This window comes from Haliotis rubra, unplaced genomic scaffold (genome assembly GCF_003918875.1).
Source record: "Haliotis rubra isolate DU_JTF1 unplaced genomic scaffold, ASM391887v1 Scf511, whole genome shotgun sequence".
NCBI lineage: Eukaryota > Metazoa > Mollusca > Gastropoda > Lepetellida > Haliotidae > Haliotis > Haliotis rubra.
This window is the reverse complement of record NW_025767204.1, coordinates 740,212-758,539: the sequence shown is the minus strand read 5'-3', so window position 1 is coordinate 758,539 and position 18,328 is coordinate 740,212. Positions and strand designations below refer to the sequence as shown.

Genomic DNA, 18,328 nt, shown 5'->3' with positions numbered 1-18,328 from the left:
AGTTTGTGTATTGTAAACATACACACTGGTAACGATGTATGAAATAAACACATAAGACAAATAGGAGTAGATAGTCACTTTGGCGAGTTTATTTGTCCTCATTTTAGTGTTTTTCGATAAGTAAAACAAAGCGATTGAAATCCAACCACTGAGTAGAGGTAGTATTTATTTTCATATACATTTTATGCACACAACTAGTACATAAAACATAATGGTTTGCTGTACATGTAAATATAATCTTCACCTTGATACTTAATGACTATCCAAACTAGAGTACACGCATTACAGAATTCACGAGGTGACACTATACTGAATTATTATAGTGTATAAACTTGCAGTTGACACCCCCACCCCCAATATTTATGAAGGTTGGCGTGCCTATATCTTTACTGAATGCAAACGAGGCTCATAAGATTACAGATGTGCATGCATGTATAAACATCACAGAGAGGGGAGTGACTCCATAAAGCAAGACGTCCAATGATATAACAGCGCATCTGTTTATTTTACACTTGTCACGGGACAAACCTTTCAACAAGGACGTAACTACATATGCATTCTACCGGAGGCTGTTATTTCAAAGTCGAAAAGAGGCGTTCAATTATCTCATTACTGTAATCTGCTTGAATGATTATACGCATGTGTATTGATACCGTAACTGAGTTGATTGATACACGTGATAATTGCACCGGATTTGATAATTACACAGATCAAATACAAACGTTTTACAGAATGCTCATGTAAATTGCATAGAAAACTGACAATTCAAATCAACATGAAACTTTCAACAGCTTGAACAAAAATGCTTGAAAGACGTTTGTATGGCTTACACGTAATAACTTATGATATTACTTCTGTCCATGTGTGACAATGTTTTGAACTACCAACTTACTGTCTTTTGTAACAAACATAGTAAAACATTTCATTGTTGTTATAACACTGACATGTATATATGTATTCGATGCAAAGGCGCGACTTATCACTTTATATTCGCTTAGGTAACATTACGAACTTTAGATTATGGAAAACAACTAGTTACAATTCAGTAAACTTCAAATTAGTAAGTTCAATTATGTTTAATCTATTCGAGCTTGGATGTATAATTACTTGTGTTTATACATTATGTTTCAGTATATGAAACATGACAACGTAATGATGCCTAAAAAGTAAATTCAAACTATTCTATTGTGTTTGAATTCTTTGTATGTCCTTGAAATTTCGTATATTGTTTCCTATTTATTAGGTAGTTGAAGGAAATATAATTTTTAGTAACCTCTAAACCATTACATCTAATTCAATCAAGGTGCATACGAAGTATTTTAGTATCCATTCCCAAGGAAGAGTACCAGGCACTTACCTCTGTAAAAACATCATAATCCCCTTTCTCGCCGACATGCGTTCATTTGCTAAACGCTGTACAAGCCTATGATAATGATTAGCAATTGCTATCAAAACACTTTAAATACTTCTTCCGATTGATACTAAAGGTGGGATCTCTCGTAAGAAAAGCTAACATTTGCTCAGTACTGCTAAATTGGTTGAAATAAAATGTACAGTGCGATTTTTAAAAGTACAACACACATGTGCGTCTCTCGCTGAATAAGAGGTGCTTTCTGTTGACCACTGTATGGGGCTCTCGCTGTGAGAAACTGCTAATTACCTGCCCCATAAACACGTCACTCGCTGTGAGGAGCTGATTAATTTGCCCCATATATGCGTCTCTCGGCCTTAATGAGTTAATGCCGAGCGCCAGGCAGGGACCAACAAGTACCATATTTTAACGTCTTTTGGTATGACGCAGTCGGGGATCGAACCCGTGACCTTCCGCTCTCTGGGCGGACGCTCTAACCACTACACCACGGAGGCGGTCAAGATGTGATGTGAATAAGATGTTGTCTGTGAGACCAAAGAAAGTGAAACTAAAATCCAGGAGTCTCTCCAGGACATTGGATAACTGCCTGGCTCATGTAATGAGCTTCTTGTGCATTAGCTACATGAGACAGGCACCCCTACAGAACTGCTTCCACATCCAAAGGTCAAACATCATTGCTTGGAATTCCAGGTACTTGATGTGCCAGTGCTGAAAGGGAGCTGTCCAGTCTGGAGTCCCAACACTCATTTCAGGTGTGAACCCAAAGTTGACAAAAATTGGTCAAAGAGGTTCCATGACTGGGAAACAATGTGTATGGGAAATGATAGAAAAAAGGGTTGAATTAAAGTTGCATGAAAATTTGAAGAGGCTGGAGCTGGAGACACCCTTAACAGGTGAGCAGATGTGAGTAGGCCAAGCAGATGTTGCCACCAGTTGATAATCAGACTGGAGGACAGACCTGCATGGACCAAAAGCTGATCAAAGTTCCTACAATTCAAATGAGAAGGCCTTTACTTGTTGAATTTGACCTGCAATCAGAAGACAGGAGGGGAGTGAACCTGAGACTTTGAAATGTCAGATTTTGGGAAACCTCATCTTGACTGGCTATCAGAGAGTTGTAGATGAAAGAACTGACGCTGATTCCCCAGCAGTGTAAAAACACCAATAGGGGTTTTGTGATGAGTGATAAACCATGGGGCCATCAAAATGCCAAGCAAAAGGAATTTTTCACTGGTAATGTCTGACTTTGAGGATAAAGAGGAAGCAACCATGGTGTGATGGAAATATCAGGTTATGGTTGAGAGAGGCCATGAAGTCATGATGTTCCAGTGGAGCAGATGCCGAGTGAACATCCCAAACCTCGGAGCTGCGTCGAGGAAGCTGCAGTTGTGTATCACGGGTTGTGTATCACAGGTAGTCTCATCGAGTCCTTTTGTAAACAGGGAACACCTTGTTTGACAGTCCCTGGGGGCATGACAGTCCTTGCTCATTGGGATACATATGCTGTCCTGTGAGTCATATGTCAAAGAGTAATGTCAATTTACAAAGCATTCCAAGAGCTGCTGATTTTTCAGCAATTAGTTGTTGTTGGAACCTAAAACTTGCTGTGTGCCAATCATATGTGGGAGTGAGTGAGGAGATCAATTGTGTGGATTTCTCACACTCAGGCTGCAGAGGACATAGATGTTTCTCTGTGAGCAAGTAGGAGTGTAGCTTTTGTTAGATGGATCAATCATTAAATTTCTCTTTAAACGGTTCACTTCCACAATGCAGAACTCCCAATATGCAGAATGAAAATTCAGGCTGGAAGTTTATGCTGATCACACCTAATTACATAGTGGACTTGCCCACTCACTGAACAAAAGCCTAGTCTGAGTACAATACTCCCTTCTCCAGTGCGGATATGTTACAACTAACAGTTGACACACATGACTCACATGTGACAAGATCAAGTGGAAGAAAGCCTAGTCTGAGCACAATGCTCCCTTATCCATGTGTTCTTTATACAATTTAATAAAAGTCAAAAGAAGTCACCTATACCAGACTCTTCTCCCCTGTTGAAGACACCTGTGAAGGTCCAGGTTAGAATGAATCTTCAGTAACACATGCTTTTCGTAAGAGGCGACAAACGGGATCGGTGGTCAGGCTTGCTGGCTTGGTTGACACATGTCATCTGTTCCCCATTGCGCAGATCGATGCTCATGATGTTGATCACTGGATTGTCTGGTCCAGATTCGATTATTTACAGACCGCCGCCACATAGCTGGAATATTGCTGTGTGCGGCGGAAAACTAAACTCACTCACTCACTCACCCTGTTGAAGACCAACATGCAGCAGACACCAAACCATCATCCCCTGACACCTACTTTAACACAAATGAACTTCCATTCCAAATGGATGCCATCCTAGTTGCGGAAACAGAGTTTCCCCAAGCAAGTGTGACAGGATGTTAATTTCACTTCTGCCAAGCGATTTGGAGAAAAACGGAAGACCTGGGTCTCTTCATCCCACATAAAGAACAGACTGAGGTCAATAAGTGGACAGTTGGTCCAAGGACAAACAACAATTAGAGAGCTTTCATTCCAGACTGGGAAAGACGCTACAGCACAATCATCCAAACCTGTTCCGGTTCATCTGTTTGATACAGAAAGTGGAAATCAGCGACAGAGATAGACTTTGGTGCAGCCCCACCACCCAGAAAAGCCGACTACCGAGAGAATGAGAATCGGCTAAGGAGACACAAGGAACAGTATAACAGTGGCCAGAATATGAGGTTGCAGTTCCTTGTTGCAGTTGGACCTCCCATGATGAAGATCTAAGAACTTTAGATATTCAAGCTATGTGCGTGTTTATGAACTATATTCATAATTTTATATTTATTTATTTAACCTGTGCTGTGATATTTAAAGGTAACTGAGGAGGGTGTACATCTGGTTTCTGGGTGGATAATTTGTTGCTTATTTTCTCTAATTTAAATATCTTATTTAATTTATATATTATATTTCTCAATGAAATGTCCATGTTTTGTCAAACACAGAATAAACTCAATAAATGGAGTCTCAGTTCTCATTTCTTAGACCATACCAATTTAAGTACAGTGCAGACAAACCAAGTGCAACCAACCATAAATTGTGATTGTTTCAAGGGTTCTGCTTTTTGGGATTAGGACACCCTTTAAACATTTCAGAGATTTGTTTTGACTAACCTCATATTTTGTTGTATATCATTATTTCATAAACAAATATATTCCAATGGAAACAAAAAATAAGCATTATAAAACTCTCTTCACAGCAAGAGACACCAGTTTATCACCTGTTATTGGTTTTGTGCTCAGTTTCATGAAAGAAACCTAGTAGATTTAGATACACTGTCAGTAGAAAATACAATTTTGGATGGGAGGGTGGACTGAAAAACTGATTACTACATATATCCATCTGTAATACACACAAAGGGGATAAAAAAAGTTATGGCATGCATAGTGGTATGTATTGTGCACATCCCACTCTACATTGCTGTTTTTCTTGGTAAACAGTGAGCAAGATACTCACATTAAATATGGTAATGACTGCTAAACCATACTTCCTTAAGTAACTGAGGTGGCCATTTTCAATCTTTCAGAATGAATTGTTTATTTTAGTCCATCTTTGGTTATGTAGAACAAGATAAGAGAAAATGATACAGATGCATTCAATAGATTTGCAGAGAAGAGTTTTTAAGTTTCAGGGAGACAAAAAACAAAATACAACCTCCTTCTGAAAATGTCAAGGTGAGCGATAAACATGTAATTTTCTGAGTAAAATTGATATTTTATACTTATCCTGACTCATGTATCTTTGCTTGTCTTCTTCCCTTCCCGAACGTTAGTGGAACACTTGTATCTCCTTTTTGAAGCTCCCTTCAATAAAGCAGACGTAAAATCACTACTCACCATGAGTTGTCTTCCTCTCGGTTTTGCCGGGAAAACGGCGCCACCCGTCTTCCCACGCTTCACTCTCTCCGAATAGCTAGCCCGACACTTCGATTTACAGGGAAATCCAAAGTGCCTAGCGGAGAGGTTGGGAGGGCTTACCTCATGAGTCAGGATAAGTATAAAATATCAATTTTACTCAGAAAATTACATATTTTTCCTTATCCTGACTCATGTATCTTTGCTTGTAGAATCCGTCGGATCTGGTGGTGGGACAAGCCACTTCTGGATTCCAATTAGTGATTTACGTCTTGCATACCCCCCTATGGGAACTTCCTGGTAGCACTTCTATTTACTGCTAGGCTCTGCTGCTGCTGTAACCCTTTACTTCCAGCTTTCTCTGATGGGGGGACCACAATTGTTAACTTTTGGTCCTTGCTTCTGTTAACATTATTATGTGGATTTTGCAACTCCATCTCTTGATGCAAGCATCAAGTGGAGAAGCGACCCTTTTATGTAATGAAAGCACGTCGTTACAAGTACTGGGTCTTATCACTTATGCTAGTCTGTCTTAGACGTGCATATGGACACTAAAGCTGTAACTCTCCTGAGTGTAGGCTTTTGCAAGTCATGTGATAAAAGGGCGAGACTCCGTCTCAGCGCCTTTGTGGAACTGTCAATTGTTGTGCTACAACAAGTGGGCCGAAATGGTGAATGCCAGAGACGTCCTCGGTGGCGATGTCTCTCAGGTAGTGGTTGGCAAACACCATGTCCGATTCCCAGAAGCAGCCCTCCATTATCGTCGTGATAGAGCAATTCCCATGTAGAGCGAGTGTTGACGCCAGAGCTCTAATTTCATGTGGATTGGAGGCTCTTGGAGGATCAAGTCCTGCTGCTTTGTAGGCCCGTAGTATGACAGTTCTCATCCATATTGATATCGTAGTGCGAGAGATCTCCACCTGTGTCGCTGTCGATATAGGGATGAAAAGACGCTTGAATTTTCGTCTCCTGGTCCTAGACCTTTGTAGGTAGACTTTCAATGCTTTTACTGGGCATAAGGATAGGTCCTGTGTATCCTGTGGCCCAAGGACTGATGATAGTGCTGGGATGTGGAATTGTCTGTCCGGTTGACCTGGCAGTTGATTCTTTGCTATAAAGTCCCATCTCAGTCCCGTATGCACAATGTTTCGATTTTCGTCAAATCGTGTCCTCTCAAAGCCTAGAGCATGTATTTCCGTCATCCTTGCTGCTGTTGCTAAGGCGATCAGGAATAGAGTTTTCTGCGTCAAGAACTCAAAAGATGTCCTATCTAATGGTTCATAAGCGTCACTGGTGAGATGCCATAGAACTATGTTGAGGTCCCACGCCGGAGCTTTAAATCTCTGTTGTTGGTCCTCCAGTTTAAAAGAGCGTAGTAAGGCCAGTAACTCTGGTACCTTAGTCAGTTTTACACTCGTCCTCATAGTGATAACTGAGCTCAATGCCGCTAGGTATGTTGAGAGTGTTGACCCTTTCAACCGCTTCGGTTGTCTTAGGTGACAAAGATAGTCCGCCACTTGAGGGTGTGTCGCTTTTATGGCTGTGAAGCCTGTTTTGAAGGCGTAGGTCTCGAAGCTTCGCCATTTGTCGTCGTACAAGTTGCGTGTTGCTGCTTTCGCTGCTCTGGCGGAATATCCTCTCTTATTCAAGCTCGCCTTGATACGCTCCACGCGTGTAGCCGGAACACCTGTGGGTTGCCGTGTGCTTGCTTTGTGTGTGGATGTACTAGCAAGTTCATCCACTCTGGTAGTTGCAGTTGAGGCGGTCCTTAAGTTCTTGTATGAGAATGGGGAACCATATTCTCGCTGGCCAGTAAGGCGCGACCAAAATCAGTTGCAGGTTCTTCGTCTGTATGATTTTCTGCAACACTTTCGGTATTAGAGCTGGTGGTGGAAATGCGTAAGCGTTTAGTCCTTCCCAAGAGATGCTTAGAGCATCTGTTGCCCATGCTCGTGGATCTGGTATTGGAGAGACGAATGTTACCAGTTGATTGTTGAATCTTGTGGCAAATAGGTCTATTAGTGACGCTCCTATCTCTTGTATGATCTGTTTGAAGATCTCTGGATGTAGCATCCATTCTGTTGGGGATGGCTGAGTTGGCCTAGATAGTGCGTCTGCTATCACATTCTTGGCTCCTGGGATGTGGCATGCTTTTATGTGGATGTTCAGATTGTCTATTATGCTGAACAGTTGAAAGCAGAGGTCCAGAAGGTTCGCCGACCTTGTTGATCCTTGTCTGTTTATGTAGAACGCCACTGTGGAGTTGTCCATGTGTACCGTTAGATGAGCATTCTTTAAAATGCTGGTCCAGTGGAGTATGGCGTTTATCACTGCTTTCATTTCCAGCATGTTGATGTGCAGATCTTTCTCGTCTATTGTCCATTTCCCAGCTGACACTTCGTTGTCGAGGTGTGCTCCCCAACCTTGGAGCGATGCGTCCACATACAGATGCGTCTTGCACTCCGGCTCTGCTAAGTAGGTGCCTCCGCAAACATTCGATCTCTGAGTCCACCATATTAGATGTGGTTTTAGTCTGTCCGGGAGTCCGAAGGGGTCCGGATCATCCAGATGTACATTCACGAAGACCTGTAGTGGGCGTAGTTGTAATCTCTTTCTGCGCGTCATATCCTGTGCTGATGTGAGGAGGCCCAACAGGCTCTACCACTGTCGTAGTGGCCACGGAGAGAGTAGAGCTTGCGATACCATCTGTTGTATCTTTAGCCAACGGTCCACTGGTACTGCTATGCCGTGAAACCCTTGCCATGTCCGTAAGGGAAACGAAGCAATGTCCGACTCTGTGACTGCCATCGTTGTGAAGTCTATATAAAGTAGACTGGCTGCCGTCATCAAAAGTCCGTCAAATGTATGTTGCTGCAATTCGCCTGATGAATCGTCTACAATGCTGACAGGGAAGGTATCTAACCCCGTGAAGACAGCCGAATCACGTAGTTCCCGTCTAACTGGACTGTAATTGAGGCCTTCCTCCCTCGTTGAAAGGTTGTTGTTACTTGGTTGTAACAATTCCCTGACAAATGAACTACATCCGACTTCTGCGCAGGGCGTTGTCTCTCATGGACCAATCAAAATGAAGCATTTTGATTCCTTTAGCTTCCCGCGATGTGACGTCACCGGTGTAGCAGAAAAAAGGTCCTTGTAGAATCTTGTGCAGTCGTTGATATCTTATCAACACTCGGTCTTGTCCGTAGCCTTCCGGAGTTATACGAGTGACCATGTGTATAGAGGGTTGCATGGTAAACGCGCGAAATATTTCGCCGCGTAATACCGATGTAGGTAGGCAGTTTCCCTGGCTGCTGTGACTGTTACTTCAGACCTGAAGATAATGCAGTCGTCCTTTTATACAGGTGATCAGCTGAAGTGTACACCTCCTCAGCGCTGCCACTTGTAGACTGCATTCATCGATCTCAATGAAGTGTCGTAAAATACCCTCTTTGTGTTGAAGCACACAGGTCCTTGTAGAGTTGATGGTCAACTTTGTTGTAAGTTCTACAAAGGGAGTCGTTGCTGATTTTGTAGTTTACATCAATCTTGTAACTTCATAGCCTTAGCAAGGCTGCTGCTGAACCACGCCAATGTGAATACCTGAAGATCTGTACGCAAGTGAAGATCTCTATATGGACATGAGTCCCATTATTATCTTCTGATGTAGATATATCTATCTAAATTTTCTCAACGATGTGAATCCCGTCCTGGATTCAGTCTGAAGATCTGCGCAGGTGATGAATTCGGACAAGAGTACCCCTCTTGAATTTAACACGTGTCCCTCAGTCTCTGCGCCGGCGAAGATCTCTTCCTTTGAGGGTGACGCCAGGTCCAGTCCATTAGCCATCTAATATTTTATCTCTGAGTCCGAAAATATGATACCGCCATCGTCCTCTGTATCATGTCCACTGGTATATGATCGTCGAATATCCTTGGAGATCTGCGTGGCGATCTACGTGGCGATCTGCGTGGCATCTACGTGGTGAATCCCGATCTGCGAGGTGTTATTGACGCCCTTGAAGATAATTCAGATGACCTTCGCGCAGGTGAGAGATTTTGTTGAGGGTCTGAGTCCCGAGATGTCTCTCTAGACCCTCTAGGTGGTGTAGGTTTCTTTCTCTGTGAAGTGGGTAGCCTGCGTGAAGGTTCTTCATTAGCCTCATCATCTGATGACGATCTCATTGGTTCTGAAGAGCGTGTCGTCCTGCGCGCAGATTTGCTGACGTCATGTAGCATAGATCTGCTCTTAGTCCTAGAGCTAGATTCTCTGGTAGGCCTCTCAGATGTATCATCAGTGTGGGGTCCTTCGTGCAGCTCTGGATCCTCTCTGAGGTTGATGACTTGAGCATGAGAACCGCCTGGCTGTCCATCATGCGTGCGAAGCGCTTCTCCATCATCTCCATCATTTGTTGAGAGAATTGCTGCATAAAGGCCCCGGGGTTGAATGTCTGCGACGATTGTAGAGATGTCGTATCTGAGATGGTAGCGATATCGTGTAGTTCTAAGAGGAGATCTTGTATGGCGACCTGTGTGGAGGTGAGCGTCTACGTGTCCGGGGTTGCCTTCCTATGTGGTGAATCCTGTGACGACCTGCATGGTGATGGTGACATTCTTGATGATCTATCTGACGACCTTCGCGCAGGTGAGAGATCTTTGTTGAGGGTCTGAGTCCTGAGACATCTCTGTATTTTCTTGGAGGTGTAAGCCTCTCTGTGATGTATGTAGCCTGCGTGAAGGCTCTTCATTAGCATCATCAGATGACGATCTATTTTGGTCGGATGAATGTCCCTTCCTTCGCGCAGGTTCGTTGACGTCGTGCAGCGTAGGTCTGCTTTTAGTCCTAGAGCTAGAACCTCTTGTAGATATCTCAGATGCACCACCGGTGCGGGGTCCTTTATGCAGCACTGGTCCTGACTTGAGCATGAGAGGCGGCTGCCTGACCACCATGCAAGGTCCTTTCCTAAGCGAAGCGCTTCTCCATCAGGTCCATCATCTGTTGGGAGAATTGCTGCATGAAGGTCCCGGGGTTGAATGCCTGCGATGACTGTAGAGATGACGCATCTGAGAGGGTAGCGATATGGTCCAGGGATCGCTGTAACCCATGGGTCCCTGCTGCCAGTGTAGAAGGTAACTCAGACTGTGCTGACGTTACTGTTGCTGAAGCCTGCGTCTTCTTCTTATGCAGTATCTCTGGGATGAGGATAGGCGGTTCTTCGTACAAGCCTATTTCTTCCATCGGGACGATCTCGGCAGAGAAGGTCCTTGCAGTCTGTGAAGAGCACCCAGTAGATCTCATTGAAGCCTTAGGGGTGTAAGGCTTCTTCTGCAACGAAGATGGCCTCTTCTTCGTATGGGTTGAGGAGTTGTCCGACGTAGAAGATCTTTCCTTCGACGTATTGGCGGACTACATCCCACGCCCATCTTCTGAAGACGCCTCCGGCAGGTCACTGGATGGAAGTATGTCGTCTGACAACGACAGACAGCTCTTAAGGGACTCAGCCGGTTTAGCCATGACTTGTAACAGCCGCCTGGATTTACCCTTAGCACGTTTCTAAGTACAAAGAAATAATAATTATTAAATTCAATTTTTGTTAGTTGCTGACATAATTTACAGCGAGAGCTGGAAGTACATATTGTTGTGCAACTAGGGCACAGTAATGCGGGTCTGCAGCAGAGAACCTAAACCTACAACGAAAAGAGGTTTTCATGAAATGTAAACAAACTGAACAATCACGTAAAACCGTGAATAAACAGTCAAATTATGAATAAATTTCAAACCATATTGTAGAAGGATACTCCCTGAAACCTTATAAAGGTAACTTATAGGGAAATAACTACGTTATCAAAGGATATAGTGCTTATTGGAGACACAGGTGCTCTCCCAACCGTCCACTAGGGCGAAGAAGGAGAGAGTGAAGCGTGGGAAGACGGGTGGCGCCGTTTTCCCGCCAAAACCGAAACGAAGACAACTCATGGTGAGTAGTGATTTTACGTCTGCTTTATTGAAGGGAGCTTCAAAAAGGAGATACAAGTGTTCCACTAACGTTCGGGAAGGGAACGAGACAAGCAAAGATACATGAGTCAGGATAAGGAAAAATACAAACATTGTCTCCATTGTCTTCACAGTAACTTCAGGGTTAAGGTGAAGTGTTTGTTTAGCAAATGAGGATTTAAGGATACTTTAATTTTAACTCATGAAAGCCCAGTTTTTAAATTCTGCATCAGTTTCTGGAATGAAACTTGGTCCATGCATTTGACAAGCCAAATGATGTGCTAAATTTTATGCCTCTGCCAATACATCTGTAGGCAAAGGGCCTTTTCTCTATTAAGCTTTAAGACCTATTCCAAAACAACAAATGCATTCTTACTCAATGGTTTCCATGTCATCCTCGGGGAGACCATCAAATAACGCGGGAACATCTTTGGACAGCATCTCATCACCGAACTGGTCATCCCTGCAAGTCAATAAAATTAACTTCAATAGTATGTAGACAACATAATCAATTTTTTTAACATTAATGCACCAACATACCCATACACATTCACTAATTAAGTTTGATATTTGGCACACTGAGCAATATTCAAGCTATATGATGGCTGCCTTCATAAGATGAGTCTAAGTGATTTGTCCATCTCTTTGCGTTTGCAAGTAAGTAATTTGCAAATTCGTTATCGCCAAGAGGGGCACAGAACTTAACTTGCAGTTGGAGTGAGTTTAGTTTTACGCCGCACTCAGCAATAAAATTGCAGTTGCACAAAGGATATATGAAGAAGATCCAAGCACCAATTCTCATTATAAAAGAGGATTAGTCGGGATTGTTCAACAGAGGAATCTCCCTCCCAACCGTACTGTTGGGCAAAATGGAGAGAGTGATGAGTTAACGTATGGTCATGGGGATGATGGTGTGCATGCATGGGGGGAGGCGCATTTGGGTGAGATATTTTTACTGTTCTTGGAAACATGGAAACAGAGGTTTCCACTATACTTCGGGCAGAAAGGGGAGAGAAGCAAATAATTTGAGTCAGGATAAGGCAAAATAAATGCTTCTCATTGTTTCTAAAGAGTATATTTGGTTTGATAAATTTGTTCTTTTCCCATTTTTTCTTTCTTTCAGCAAAAACCTTTAATTTTGCATTAAGGGAATCGACAATTCGAAGAAGGTTCTTTTCTTTCGTTGTCTTATATTACACTGGGTTCCCTGACGATGTTATTTTAAGGCACAGCTCTGTCCAGGAAATGCTTCTTCTAGTTTCATTAAGTTTTACTAGAAACCGGTTTTCCTTTGGTCTGTTGTTATTATCATTAGATGCTTTTTCTTTGGAAACTGTGTGAAGTTCCTCCAAAGTTTGAGCGGCAGCATAGACACAACAATTAGCTTCATATAATGAACAGTCCAGAGAAAGTTTTGGAGAAATAGCTTCATTAAGTAAATCAATTTCATTTTGGGGAAAAGACATGATTAGTTGTTTAATTGGCCTCCGTTTTTCTGAAGGTAAACCACAAATTTCCTCATAAATAGAGTTAAACAAAATGTAAACAAGATTTTCAGAAATATCTGCAACTGAGGAAGAAGAAGAGCGAGGGTCAGAAATTTCGGGGCCAATTGGCTCTATGCCGGCAGAGTTTGCATCATTAAGGGAAAGAGGTTGACACGGACGTCCATTAGAAGTTTGGGTCTGCTGCCACTTGCTCATGCAAAGGTTCCTGAGGGGCATGCACCAATTGTAGCCTTAACCGGCTCATGGCGCGCCTGGGATTTTTAAGTCCCCGAATTGGTCTCGGAGATTGGTCTCATACATTGGCATGGCATTGTCCCAATGCAGCTTAACTTGCCTTTGACACATGGATTTTCAGGCCACCCTGTCACTTTCGCACACTCAAGTAGTGTGGTGGTTTGATCAAAATATTCTTGGTCGGGTTGTGTGCCTCCCCCTGGGGCAAGTCCCATTTCCAGCATGGTTGGTGTCACTACCGGAGGAAGGCTGACTGGGCTGCGGAGTTGAAAGGTGATTTGCTCCTTGTTTGTCTGTAACCTAGTAGTTACCCAGCTTCAGGGGGTTCAGCCCTAACTGGGTGATGTATGTTTAGTTCAGGGAATACAGTTCCCCTATCTAGGCCCACCTGGGAGAGGTGGACATCATCAGTCCCTTATTATAATGTTTTACATATTAAAGATACAGTAGTATCCAGCAGAGAGGGTTTGGGTGATCCTGGCACAGTCAGGCTGTTAAGGCTCATTATCAGCTCAGGGCCCTTGACCCCTCTACACGCAGCCCAGGCAGTGAACGGGACTTCTCCCAGGAATGCTGCCTTGTCGAACCCATCAAGAACTTTCCGGAGAATATGTAGACTCCCAAACACTGCAGCCTTCTGCATTACCCAGAATGTCAGAAGGGCTGTGCTCTCGATGGAGAACCAGGGCACTCTCCTGATATGTGCCAAGACAGAATTTGTTGTGTTCTAAGTGTTTTACAATGTAACCAAAATTTCCCTCGGGATAATAAAGTATTATCTTATCTTATCACTTATCTTATCCAGGATTTGGGCTCACACTCTCAGAGGCCGTCAATAATTGCCAGCACACACAGTCAGCAAAGTAACCTAATCAGCCAATATGGCTTCCACAAAAATGTAAGTCTGACAACTGGTACTGAGGTTACAAAGTACTAGAATCTGTACCTTACCGAGAAAGTGTAATCCCGAATATAACATACATTACATTTGACCATTTTCTACATGACATATAAATTACATTTTATCCTGGCAATTAAATATACAGTACAACCAGAAATTATTGAGAATTTAAGATTGTAATTTTTTATGTTTTTTTCACTCATAGTCACGTATTAAATGTGAATATTAGCAAAACATAACACCAGATTGAAAGACAGGTGAACAGTGAGTATTTCGTCAAGTCACCATGGGCAGCAATGCAGGCTTCAATGCGGCAGGGCATACTACTGATCAAAGAAGTTGGTCCATGCTGTCCCAATATCGGACCACCTCTTCTTTCATTTCAGCAATATTTGTCCGATTTTTCTTATTGACACTTTCCTTCACAAGTCCCCAAACATTTTCTATTGGATTTAGGTCAGGGCAAAAGCTTGGCCAATTCACAAATGTCATATTTTGGGTCCGAAACCAGGCCTGTGAATGCTTTGAACGATGTTTTGGGTCGTTGTCCTGCTGGAAAATCCAAAACTTTCCATAGAACACGTGAGCAGATGGAAGTAAATGTCCCTCGAGAATATCTGTGTACCGCTCACACTGTTCATATTCCCTTCAAATACACAGAGGGGCGTTGCCCCTAACACAGATATGCCACCCCACACGTTAAATTTCGGACTGTACTTTGGGCGCTGATACAAAGGTTTTTCAGTTTGTTTGGTCCAGAATTTCAGTGTATTAGGAAACAGCCACACAGAACTTTCATCTGAGAAAATCACATTGTCCCAGTTAAAATTTCTGTAGCCAATTTTCTGTTCTACTTGAAATCACTTTAGCTGATCTGATGTCCTTGTTATAATACTCTAAAATCAACTTCCTCTTCTCTAAATCATCCATACTGAGGATCACAGAAAATGTTGTCTGCTAGCAAATAACTAAAGGGGGATAACTCTTCACAAACTAATGAAAAAGGATTAACGGAGTTGTCTCTCTTGAATGAAACCAAGCACTTGATAGCTGTTCAAGGTTGTTTATAGTAGAAATCCAATTAACATATTTCTAAAATTCTCAATAATTTCTGGTCATACTATACTTACCACCTGGCCACCCAAACAGCAGAGAGGGTAGGGGTGTTGCTGAGGGAAGTGAGACCCTGAGATGGGAACTTCTTCCACCCCATTACACCACGCACAACATCCTGTCAGATATACAAGCATAATAAAGAGACAGGGTAAATGCAGTTCTTAACAACATTAAACTGATAAATGTCACCCAATCTGAAAATGCTTCATAAAATCAGTTGTAGAAAATAAGAAAGTTATTGCAAGGCCTCTGAAAACAGAAGCAGATCATTCACTGCAATTTCTGGGGGGCCCAAGACACCATAACAAAAACAAAACATACCTTCAGTCTGGTGAAATACATGATCACTAAAATCACATGCAACACTAGAGTACCTTGCTCAAGCTAATATAACAAGTCCCATGCTGTAAACAGGCTGAAATAATATCTGAGGATGGAATGTCAGCAAATAGTGGATGATCTAGGAAAAGGCCTCAGTCAGAAGTGAATGGGATCTTACAGTTACCTCCCTTGGTTGCTGACATCTCGATCATGAGATGTAGAGTTAAAGTACTGTCGGAAATAGGAAAAAAACCCTGTTTTAGGCTGTTACTCTGTATTCCTAAACTTTACACAACTGCAAATAGCATATGTCGAAATGACCCACATCAGCCTAACTGGGCATTCAACGGGATGCGTAATAGGATGTCCAGAAAAGCATGTTTACTCATAAAATTGGGCAAAACTTAGAAAAAATATGAATAGCTGCTGAAAACAATAGATCAGACTATAGATGGCAATTAGGTCGCTCAGCCAAGTATGACGACGGACCGTCGACTCACCTGGCATAAAATGCATATGCTGCATACAGGCACAAGGGGTCACCTCAAAGATATTTTATGCTTTTTAATGTGCGTTGTACATGTCTCATCTATTGATTAACTTACATGTCTTTCTTTCATAAAGTTTATGTTGAGATATCTAAAAGAGCATGATACCCATAGAAAAGCTTACATTAGTCATTGTATTAAATGTCTAAAAATATATATATATGACATGACCACCCGAAGATCGACAGGACTGGATATTATTTGTAAATTGTTATAACATGCCATTTACTGCCCCAGTTTAATTCCCCCAAAGGATTATCTCATCTTACCGGATATCTCTATCCCCTAGCCCGACCCCCACCACCGTCTGTGACACCCATCCTGGTTTTGCTTTTGAGATGACCCCTTCTACCTGTTTCTTTTTATAGTGATAGCGAGACATCTTGGGAGCTGAATCCTTATAGTTTTTGTCTTAAAGTTATTATTCTTTACGTCAGCTATCGTTTATAATGAAGCTAATTTTAATTTCAAAATGGGCATTTAAAAAGTTTCCCTTGTAATACAATGTCATCGCACACTAATTTGCATAAAGTCATGGTCTGTTCCAAATAAGTTGCTTTCGACTTAGAAAAAAACTGCATTGCTCATTTCTGCACTAATCTCTCCTCAGTAAAGTCCTTTTTCTACGTTTCCTCACTCCCTACCACTGAGACTGTAGTTAGCCCGAACTTAGTTTAACAGATATTTCACATTTTCACATATTAACTACATAAATTGTAGATATAAATGCGAAAAAACAGTTTTTTTCTATTTCCGACAGTACTTTAGTGTCACTTTGAGTTTGAGTTTAGTTTTACGCCGCTTTTGGCAATAATTCCAGCAACATCAAGGCCAAGGACACCAGAAATGGGGTTCACACATTGTACCCATCTAGGGAATCAAACCTGTATCTTCGGCATAAGTCAGGAAATTGGTGATCACAAAATATTTATGGAATCATTTAAACAGAGACTACATGATAATTTATTTCAATCTTGGCATTCATCTTTGGACAGTAACTGTAAATGTCTTTACTATAAGCAATTCAAATCTTTGTTAAATGTTGAGAGCTACTTGATAAATAATGATATCCCTCAATATTTAAAAACTATATATGCCCGATTTCGGTGCTGTAATTTTAAACTAGCAGTTGAAACGGGCAGATACACTGATGTTGCATATAATGAAAGGCATTGCCTGTTTTGTAAATTAAATGGTATCTTCGTTGTTGAAGATGAATGGCATGTGTTTTATATCTGTGATGCATATTCTCATATCAGAAATAAGTACATATCAAAATATTTTAGTAAATGTCCATCAATTATTAATTTTATATCAATATTACAGAGTAAATTTTTTTAATATTATCAAGGATGTATGTCTATTTTTATACTTTGTTGACAAGAAACACAAATCTAAATGAAATATATATGTGCTCTACTTATCATCAATTTATGTACATGTATTTTGGGCCGGAGGCCTGTTACTGAAATAAAATTCTGTTCTGTTCTGTTCTTCGGCATGATGAGCAAAGGCTTTAACCACTAGGCTAACCATATGAGATGTAGAAGTTTCTAGAAAGCTGGCAGTACCTACATTCACGAATGGCTTTGCCATCATATTGTTATCTTTGTACATTCATCATACATTGTGTTGTGTAAACATATGCCTTCCGGTGGGAGCAAGTAGGCTCACCTCTCTATCCAGATAGTGTCTCTGTGTGGAGGCATGAGGGTTGGTCGTAAAATCTTTCCTGGCATAGCGGGGAAGGGGACACAGATGGAAGTCTGGGTCAACCTCAGCATATGGGATGGGAGCCTGAAATACCTGTAACCCTGGGGCTGGATTCTGAAACATATAAAAAAACCTCACAAATAACCATTACAGTTACAAAATATATGCTTAAATATGCCACACATGTAAGCAAGCATTTTAATAACTGAGTTTAGACAAGACAAACCTGTGGGTGTTATCATTGTTAAGGAAGATCCCACTAGGCAAACTTACAGCTTACACATTAAACCAACACATTTATACTTTAAACACACACCACCCTACTTATTTCACAAAACAAATTCAGTCAATCATATATACAAGCTGCCATCGATACAACCGGTAAGCACAATTTTCAGATAGTCATAGAAGTAAAATTTACATGTAATATTTTAGGTTTACAGTTAAAATGTAACTCCAAGACCATTACTCACAAATATATGAAGAGGAGGATATTCAATGGGTTTAAATAGTGCTTCCGGGGGAGATAATGTCTCTTTCTTGGTCCTCTCCGCAAGCTCATGACTGGAGTCGGTAACATCTTCAAGTGCCACATCATCTACCGGTTTCTCCTCCAGATAGGAACTCTCAGTGCCTACAAAGGCTGATAATTTGATTACCTCATCCTGAAATGCAG

At 41.8% G+C, this 18,328-nt stretch overlaps 1 protein-coding gene across 2 annotated transcripts in view; it reads right to left on the bottom strand.

Annotated features, from left to right (window-relative positions):
• The window catches only part of LOC124292282 (cilia- and flagella-associated protein 221-like), a 157,980-nt gene that overhangs the window by 38,352 nt on the left and 101,300 nt on the right, over positions 1–18,328 (bottom strand). For both annotated transcript variants that reach the window (XM_046729348.1, XM_046729349.1), the window contains 4 exons: positions 18,126–18,317; positions 17,614–17,766; positions 15,085–15,185; positions 11,688–11,774 (listed from right to left, as the gene is read on the bottom strand). In XM_046729348.1, the coding sequence (XP_046585304.1) occupies positions 11,688–11,774; positions 15,085–15,185; positions 17,614–17,766; positions 18,126–18,317 (533 nt within the window). The remainder of the gene's footprint in view (positions 1–11,687; positions 11,775–15,084; positions 15,186–17,613; positions 17,767–18,125; positions 18,318–18,328) is intronic.